Source organism: Bactrocera latifrons, unplaced genomic scaffold, assembly GCF_001853355.1.
Source record: "Bactrocera latifrons isolate USDA-ARS-PBARC rearing strain unplaced genomic scaffold, ASM185335v1 scaffold_51, whole genome shotgun sequence".
NCBI lineage: Eukaryota > Metazoa > Arthropoda > Insecta > Diptera > Tephritidae > Bactrocera > Bactrocera latifrons.
The window spans coordinates 1,202,721-1,212,548 of record NW_017537168.1 but is presented as its reverse complement, the minus strand read 5'-3'; the positions used below and the strand labels follow the sequence as shown (position 1 = coordinate 1,212,548).

The window sequence follows — 9,828 nt, the reverse complement described above, 5'->3', positions numbered from 1 at the left end:
AATTTTTAGTCAAAATAAATTAATTTTCTGAAATTTTTATGCAAATTATAAAATAATTTCGCTTTTTTTCAATTCATATGAAATTTTTAATAAATATTGAATATTTTTAAAATTAAAGAAACAACGAAATATTGAAACGACATCATATCATCACACAAAATCAAAAAATATTGACAATCACTCGTGTAACTTATACATAAGCATACATACATCGCTCATAACATATCAGCCTAATCCGAAAGTCAAAGCCAGCTGCACAGCTGTCAAATTGCGAGCAGCAATACATTTTATGCCATCCAAGGAATAAATTAAAAAAGAAATGCAAAATAAGTAAGCATAAATTAATTTTTCCACTACTTTTTGCTCGCACGCCAAAAAGTAGGCAACAAAATGTGTGAAAATATCGCGCACGCGCTTGCACGACGAAGCTACGAAGCATTGCCAACCCTAAAGCCAATATAAACGTCAAAAGTCGATAAATGAAAGCAAGAGGAGGAAGAGAGGTGAAAGAGAAGCAGCAAAAAGTGTAGACGGAACGTCAAAGTGATTAAGTGTGAGTACTCGAAAGTGCGCTAGTGAAAATTATTGAAAGAATCACAGTTTCGCAACGAAAAACACATCAAATGAGCGCCTAAAAATGCGCTACACACTCCGTGTGCAAAGAATATTCGTTAACACTTCACCGAGTTGTGTGAAAATTATGGTAAAACACGCGTGCGAAAAAATGCGTGCAACACTTGGCTGTGCATAATGAAGCCCTACAGTTAGGCGCATTCCACCGCCCCACACAAGAAAAAGCAATAGCAATAACAACAACTACAACAACGAAGATAGTAAAGCCGTGGCCACTGTGACACGAGCAAGTACCAAACACAACAACAGTAACGTAACGTAATACGAGGCAAGCAGTCAACGCGCTCAATAGCATCCACACACACGCTCGTTGCTAAATACGTTCCACAACAACAATTGCGCTTTGCATGAACTAGAGGCATAAGAAAAAACATTTTATGAATGGACAACTACAGGAAGAAGGTGGGTGTTTGCTTTAATAGCTTCTTAGGTTTATTTTTAATTGCCGATGGCGCCTAAAATTAGGCCGCGCAACTGACAGATAATCAAATTGGCTAGAATTTTCAAAGCAACAACATATTTGCATAGCATTAACAATGGTTTTGTGGGTAATGCTTGAGTTTCGGACAAACTGCGGCAAAATAATATTCAGCGCCTTAATGTAGGCTGAATATAACTAACATTATTTGTACAACATTAGAGATGTAATACCTTTGCCTGTGATAAGATTGTCCGCCTAAATGTAGGCTGCGAATTTTCAAAAAGTCTTTCTTACTAGAAATATTACTACGATTAAAATGTTTTCATAGATCTGCTTCAATTAACAGCTGGTACTGTAGTTTGTTTTAAATGCGCCTAAAGGTATGCAACGGCTTTAAATTAAACTCAATTTACAATACACCATTTTCTTTTTCTAACACAATTTTACGCTAGAAAATTAGTTTTGTTTACATCACTAATCGCTTGCTATCGTAATAAACATTTAAGCCGAAAAGTATGCAACAGCACTCTTTTTAACCAGATAACTACTTTTCCCTTCTTCTAACACAATTTTCGTACGAGGTACAGTTTGTATTCTTATTAGTGATAAACACCTATATATACTATCTTAGAGGTTCTACACCTAAAAGTATGCAACAATTTTATTTTTAGCCTCAAATCCGCCTATTTCTTCACCTAATGCGTTTTCTCTTGTAGAAGAGTTTACTTTATTAACAACAATAAACATTCCTATTGATACTAAAGTGGGAAGCCTAAAATTATGCAAAAATTTTAAATTTATTTTTAAATTTTTAGATGAATAACTAATATCTTTTATTTTAATAAAGTTTTTGTAATATTTTTTGAGTCACCGTTAACACCTATATTATAATAAGTGCTATACGCCTAAAAGTAGGTTCAAAATTTCGACTTCAACAGATTAATCTTTTCGCTTTGAAATTTCGATGAAAATACCACTGAGCATTATAACCTACTTTAATAATGGCTGAAATCAGCTTATAATTTATGGAGCAAGCCTAAAGGTGTGCTTTGAATTTTGGGTTTTCAACGAAAATAGCTTTCTTTCGACTTTTAAAGTTTCTTACAAGTGTTAAGTGATACATATATGATATGCATATAAGTGTTTCGATTTCGGTTTCGATTTTTTCATTGATCCCTTGCTAAGTTTTAATTTGATTTAGAACCATTGGAAAACATTTTTTGGAAATTTTAAAGTTTCTTAAGAAAAATTGTTAGTTTTAAAATTATATTATATCGCAAACATATTTATATATGTATATAAAATAACCTACGCATAACAATCAGCACTTCGGCCACTTTGCCACACTTTAGCGCTCAAAAAGTGACAAGTCACAAATCAATTCCGAGCCATAGAATCCCAGCTACACACATGCACTGCAACATATATAAGAAATTTCAGGAGAAAAATTAAGAAATGAGAACAAAAGTCCCACACGTAATGTGTCTGTTTGTATGTATGTATACTCATTGAATGAAAATCAAAACTCATCTCGCACGCCAACGCTTCGCCGCGCCAACTTGCCAAGTGAATGCGCGATGATCTTGCTGATTTACGTCACAAATAAGTGAGTGACTGACGACAGACGCGAAGACTGCGAGGCACAGACAAACGCACTGACACAGTGGCGCGCTGTCAGTCAGATTGTCGAGCGTTTGACCAATCACTGCGGCACATCTAAAGCAAGCACTCGGAAAGAAGCGCCCAGCGGTTGTTATACACGCTTGCAAATGGCAATCAATCAGTGATACACAACTCTCTCTCCCCTCTGGTGATAGAAACACGGAAACAATTACATATTTACATATATGTGTACATAGCTTTTGTATTGTAGTTTCCTGCCACATGCCGAAGGGTCAGTCAAACAGCGGAAACGCGAGTGTGTCCCTAGGAAAATTTAGCGAAGAGCTTTGCAAAAGTTTTCATTTGCGATTGAATTAAATTTTTCTAAATTTATTTCTAACTTTATAGTATCAACTGATTAAGGCCCATACCCTTTTGGACCAGTTTGTATTTTGTGACAAAATACGTTTCAGTTGAAAATACTTATTGAAACGGTATTTAATATTAGAAATACATTATTATTTATTAATAATTCACAACTAGTCACATTCAGAACACTTTCTTACATTGTTTGTATTTTAAGTTCAGGCTTGTCCCAGTTAGACAAAAGCAACTTTTTTTCATTTCTCTTTAGGTTCAATAAATAAACTTCTTGATATACATATTGCAACTAGTTATAAACTAGTAACATTTCGACAAATACGCTTTAGCTAGCATAAAAGCTGGTAATCTCATAAAAAAAATTGTAGAAAAGCCACGTTTGCACAAAAAATATATTTTCTAACAACAGCTCAACTAGTTATAAACTAGTGACTTTCGGCCCATCCATATTTTTTGAGATGGAGATTTGCTATTAGGATAAATGTCTATAAATTCATTAAAATTACCAAACATACAAGGTTTTCATCAAAACAATTAATTAGCACGTCATCAACTAGTTACAAACTAGGTGCATTTGGTCGAACTCAAAATTAATAAAAGAAATGTTAGTAAATTTAAAAAAATTATAGGAAACATTTTTTTTTTTTACAAAATCTAAGCATTTTTAATAACAAAAAAACAGTTGTTTTGTAAGACATTTCAAACAGGTGACCCTAGTTTCAAACTAGTTACATTCGGACCAACTCATGTTTACAAACGAAATGTTAGAAATTTCGAAAAAAATCTTAAAACAATTTTTGTATATCATGATTTGGTAATACCTCACTAACTAGTTACAAACTAGTACCTTTTAGTCCAATTTGTATTTATTGCTTATAAGCGGCAAAAAAAATCTTAAGAACCTATTTAAAAAAAAAAATTTATTTTGTAACAACTTACCAACTAGTTGCAAACAGCTTACTTTAGGTTTATAATAATTTTATTGAAATAATTATCATTTCCAACCAAATTTACAAGAACATAAATATAGAACTTTCCTAGAAGACATTATTTTTAGTAAAATCTATAACTACATACATATGTATGTATGTAACTGCAAGTGTGAATTAGTGTGTTTTCATGTATGTTTATATCGATATATACATATTTGTAACACGATGCCACTATAATTTGCCTCACTTTAGCATTTAATCCGCAACACACCCACGCAAAGCATTTGCCGGCATATGCGCACACTAACAAACAATTCTAACTCACATATGTACATACATATATGTGTATATAATTTTCCCATTCCTCCTGCTGCCCTACTTTTCGTCGCATTTACTGTATTTTATTTCTGTTGTTTGCCTTTTGAAAAATAATCAACTGCATTTCATTTTGCTGGCGTTAATTGATTTTGTTGTTTGATTGTCTATTGCTTTTATTTGTTTGTTTGTTTTTATTTAGTGAAGAATTGCTTGTAAGCGCTTGGATCAATCATATATCACACTGGGAGACATGTGTGCTTATCCATATAGTTGTGTGTGTGTATCTGACTAAGATATGTGCACAGATAAACATACATACATGACCAGAGGGAACAAGTTAATTTCGCTACCCTTTTGATAACTAAATTGAATATCGATGAAAATTTAATTTAAAAGTTTGCTCCAATCGGTTCATTCGCATTGACGTAGGAGCTTCATATTTGAACTTCTATAAAAAGTTCTCTCTTAAAGTCATACAATACTTATGTATAATGAATGAATAAACTTCAACATGAACATTTTTAAACATCACAGGCCACCATAAGTCCAGCTTCTCTTTATATAAATGGCAACTGCTCCAACAGTGTTGATCTAGAGCCGAAGCGACTCAGCATTCTTGTGATCTTCCATACTTAAAGCCAAACAGATACAAAATCCTAAGACTATGTCGTATAAAAATCAGTAGTACCTTAATCCAAGTCGATTAAAGTTTATAAAGTCAATTTGAAAGAAGAAGACAGACGCTTACCGGAAGTCCGACATGAATAAAGAATCTGTGTTTCGTTTTCAAGTTACGGTTATCGGATATGTGATGTCTTAAAGACCGTAAAATATCAACTGAACTTTCAACAAATGTAATCCGCCATAACCTCTCTATTGAACAAGAGACTTTCCACAGCATATATTTTTTTTTTTGTTCAAAACACTAAGCGATCTGTACTCCTTAATATCTAACTTCTTGAAAAACCATCAAGCAAGCTTGGTTAGACTTTTTATACCGCGCAAATCCTTCTTTCTAATACCTAAACTGAAAACAAAAACCGTTACAGTTTTTGGAGTACTACATATATGTCGAGACTTCGGATGTACTGACCACGAAAACAACATATTTACTTAACACCTTAGAGTTGACTAACCTAACTCTCTTGACTGATATTTAAAAGGATTCAGTGATGATTTCTACTACTCCTAATACGCAAAAGTACTTCTCTCGAGTCCGTTAGTAGACTCGATTTCAACAAATCTCTGTCAAAAAGGGAATTAAACTCGAAGCTCTTATGAAAGTTCAATTCCGGCCCGTTAGATATTTATGCCAATGGTTCTCTGGTCCAAGATTCAATTGTAATCGACTAGGGTTCGTCTAGTTCATACGTAGCGTTTCAGATTTCGAGTTCCAAGAGTTCATGCTCATGCCAAATTCTATCGATACCGCAGCAAGGAGGTTCACACCGACATTACTTAAAGCCTCCCGGTTCCACAGCCGTGTTAATATATTCGGAATGCTGCCTGACCCTCGTCCAACTACTAATCCATACTGTCATTAGCTGTACTTCCATGCTTGTCAAGCACTCCTTCTCGCATTACGAAATCAATTAATGTTTAATAAAAAGAACACATTTAAAAATGAAAGATTACACACTTTGCGTGCTCGCCTCTAAATAAATATGCACGCACACAATTTTCTACATAAACTAAGACCTCCTTTATCGGCGAATAATTGCAGGATGGCTGAGGAGATGAATGTATTCGATACGTACGAGCTGACAAGTAATCCGACATGTAGCAAGCAAACTGGCAGCCGTCTCAGCTGGGCGGAGTTATCCTAAGACCGAAGCGCACGCTGCACGTACAACGGTATATACTACATGCAACTGCTGCGTGTTGGCATTAAGACAACATCAGACAAATTTTCCATTCGAAAGTTTTTCATTATTTCATGCACATCCTTTTTATTTCACTCTCTTTTGTGGCAGTCGATGAAGTTGTTAGTCGGTTTACGGTACTTTTTTCGTATGGGTTCGCTGGCATTAATGTTTTTCAATAGATTTTCAGCTTTCTTACATATGTATGAATTTGTATTATTTATACGCTTGGCAGTCGGAAGTGCCATTGACATTGTTCGCTGGGCGGTCCAAATATTTGTTTGGCGCTTAAACCTTTGGTACACTTGCAAAATGGAAAAAAGAAAATTACTCACGAAAGGAAAAAACTTCCACAGACAAACAAAACTTAACAAAAGCTGTAAATTTTTTATACTTTTATAGTCGTTAGAGACTTTTTACACGTATTTGATGACTCATATGACATGAATGGCGCCTAAAACTCCACTACGTATATAGTTGAAACGTTTTTCTTTGAAGTCGATGGGAGGTGAAGTTTGCTCTGTTGTGTCGATGAGGCGATTACGTACTGCAAAGACAATGCAAACTCTAAAAAACTGCATTAGTAGATTCATTGACATTCATATACTTAGCTATCTTTTCGATCGGCCTTTATCGAGTTTCTTTATCCCGACTAGGACTGTATGCAAATACCAAAATACGAAGCTGTTAAACGCCAGAGTTGAGCTTTTTGTAGCTGTGACACACTCACGAGCCCATGTGTCGTAGCAAGATCAGAGGAAACCTCCTTGGTATCAGAGGAGACCTCCTTGGTAGAGTCTAGAGTTAGAGTCTAAACATTCCTATAGATTCTTCCTAATAGTTCGAAATAAAAATGTGCTCCACATCATCCCGAAAACTATAAATCAGACCACATAAGATCGAAGGATCCTTCCGTTCTATAATGTCTGACTATTTCTGGCTAGCTTTTGTTGAGTTATCCTGACTGCGATCTTTATTTCAGCCTTCTAGACATTCATATAGCTATATGAATGAAATATTTCAGCACAAAAAAGGTTCAAAGAACCCTAAAACTACCAATCAGAACATATAAGATCAAAAGATTTATCCGTCCGGCTATTTTCGGTCAGCTTGAGTTTCTTTACCTTAAATAAAGCTCTAGGGCGCACAGTTTGTTCTAAAAACGAGTCACCGTCTTTTCGAAGCTCATGCAACCCGTTCCTTTTTCTCTGTATTCAGAACGTTCACTAAGTCTGCATCTGTGATCTACACTTGATCTCCTTTTCTAATAAGTTTCTATTGAACTGACTGAGTTAGCCCATCCAGATGGTTCATATAAAGCCTATCTGAGGAGACATATTTAAGTGCTAGAATATAAATTTGACTTTGCAGTGCGGAGCCCTATTGAAAGACGGAAAGTGGATTCCGAAGATGAGGCTTTAGAAGATACTAATTTTTATTTCCATATTCCAAATATTTCATATGAGAATAGGCAGTCTGTGTTATGAACCAGATAAGTCAAAATTTTCCGAAATTTCGCGTTAAACGGAATTAAATTTGAATAAGAAGTCTTTTTGATGTTCAAGCTACATCGCTAAAACTTCATATACCCCATTCTTAAGATTTTACGGTTTCATATTTCATTCCGAGCTGAGAACCTTCTCTAACCTACAACTCCGAGCAATCACTTGAGCTTTGTGTGAGTAACCATTAGTATAACGGGTTTCACGTGTTTACAACAAAATAATTACTACAAATGTAATATTTTCGCACTTTTTTGCCACTTAACTTGTTATTACGTTGTCGCTTGCTATTTTTACGCCTCTGATTATGGTATGTGTCATCAACTAATGCATGTGTTGTGTTGCAACAAAGCCAGACGTCGAGACTCAGTGGCAGCCAAGTGGCGATTTTTGAGCTTGGCACACAGCAGCCACAACTACAAACAGTTATATACGGATACAATTAATGGTTGTCATAGAGATTTTTATTGGTATGGAAAGGAAAAATGAAATATTTATTGAAGAAATATTAAAAATTGCTAGAAGCTAGCTGGGAGCTCAGCTGGAAGTAAAGGATTAAATTGGCAAACATAAAAGGAGCATAAGATCAGGAGGGTAAAGGAATAATCGCAAGCAAGTTTACTCTATGAGAGATGGAGAAAATTGCTGAAAATTGGTAATTGTTGATTAATACCCATTTTTCAATCAGCGACCTCTCACGAGTCCTTATTTTTAATTCCGTTTCTGGTTAATTTAAAAGTTCGAACTCTCAAGCCATGTAAACGTAAAAAAACTCTTCTGCTTCCTCAGCCGCAATGAGGAACTATAGGCATAAAGAATGGAATAATGATATATCACAACCCATAAACAAGATTTTGTACTTCAATCCACACTTGTGATAAACTTAAAATTGAGGTTTGAAACTCCTTCTCTATAAATTCAAAGGCAAAAGACAATGAATAAGTCAAAAGTCAAATATACTATATCCACATACAAATAACTCCAGTAGAGACTTTGCTGACAGATTTGAGAGTTTCGAGGGGTCTTTCTTAAAACTTAACAAAATCCACAAATTTCGTACATATGTACGTCTAAATAGGAAAAAGAAAATTTTACTAACACAACCACTCGCCCTCATTCATATATTCATTCAAATTGCCTGTCGCTCTCTCCACACGCAAAGCTGATTCCCGCTTCACTCACTCTCTGGGAAATGCAAGTACTTCCCAACGAAATATCCCTTCGGCGCATAAGCATCTCTACATACAAACTCTTCCAATCGCTTGCTCACACGTAAATGCGTGTGTGCTTGCCAGCCGGCTTTGCTGCTATCCCGCTAAGGTACACCAATCCAATTGGAACTTCAGCACAGCAGTCCGAAGTTGTTAGTCGCCGCGTTTGGTTGCCTCATTCGCAACTCAAATTCGAATTTGAACACGTGCTGGAAAAATTTTAGTGTTGTGCATATGAATTGGAAAATATGAAAATTATCTTTAATTTTATAAATAGAGTGTTGAAGACATTTTGGAATTTTAGTGACAAATATGGACATTTTGTGTCAAAAAATAATTGAATAATAAAAATATAATTAAATTATATTAAATTTGGAATTGGACTGAAAATTTATTTTTGGAGCAGTATTATGAAAATATTTCGGTAAAAGAAAAATAAAAGTGTTAAAAAATTCTGCGATATGCCTGCTTTCTGGAGTAAAAGTAATGAAAAATCTAATTATTTTGATTTTATTATAATTTTTTTTGTTTTTTGAAAATGCAAAAATACTTTTTTTTTTAATATTGACAAGCATTATTGAAAGTTTAATGTTTCAGAATTTTTTAAAAATTCTTTTAATATTGACATGTATTATTGAAATTGATTTTTTAAATTTTTTTTTAATATTGCCAAGTATTATTGAAATTTGAATATTTAAGGATTTTTTAATAATAACGCCGTTTTCTGACATAGTATATTTAAAAAATAACGCCGCATGTTAATATTTTTTAAAATAATTTTTTTTTATAATTTTATTTTATTTATTGTTTTTAATTAGTACCACACTTACAATTGTCTAACTTCTAAAATGAAATATTTTATTCGTGTATATTTTGGATTTGTAAGAATTTTATATGATTTTTATATTTTTGAATAATATTCCAGATATGTATAAATTTTTCAAAAATTATTACAAAAAAAAATCA

At 33.9% G+C, this 9,828-nt stretch overlaps 1 protein-coding gene across 9 annotated transcripts in view; it reads left to right on the top strand.

The window, feature by feature from the left end:
• Nucleotides 1–9,828, top strand: part of LOC108973961 (uncharacterized protein CG43867) — a 257,468-nt gene that overhangs the window by 206,810 nt on the left and 40,830 nt on the right. Inside the window, exon 1 of one of the 9 annotated variants that reach the window (XM_018941522.1) lies at nucleotides 553–1,035. The exons of the other annotated variants lie outside the window; for them this stretch is intronic. Coding sequence (XP_018797067.1) covers nucleotides 1,015–1,035 — 21 coding nt within the window. The 5' untranslated portion in view covers nucleotides 553–1,014. Of the gene's footprint in view, nucleotides 1–552; nucleotides 1,036–9,828 lie in introns of those variants that run through there. 9 annotated transcript variants of the gene reach the window in all.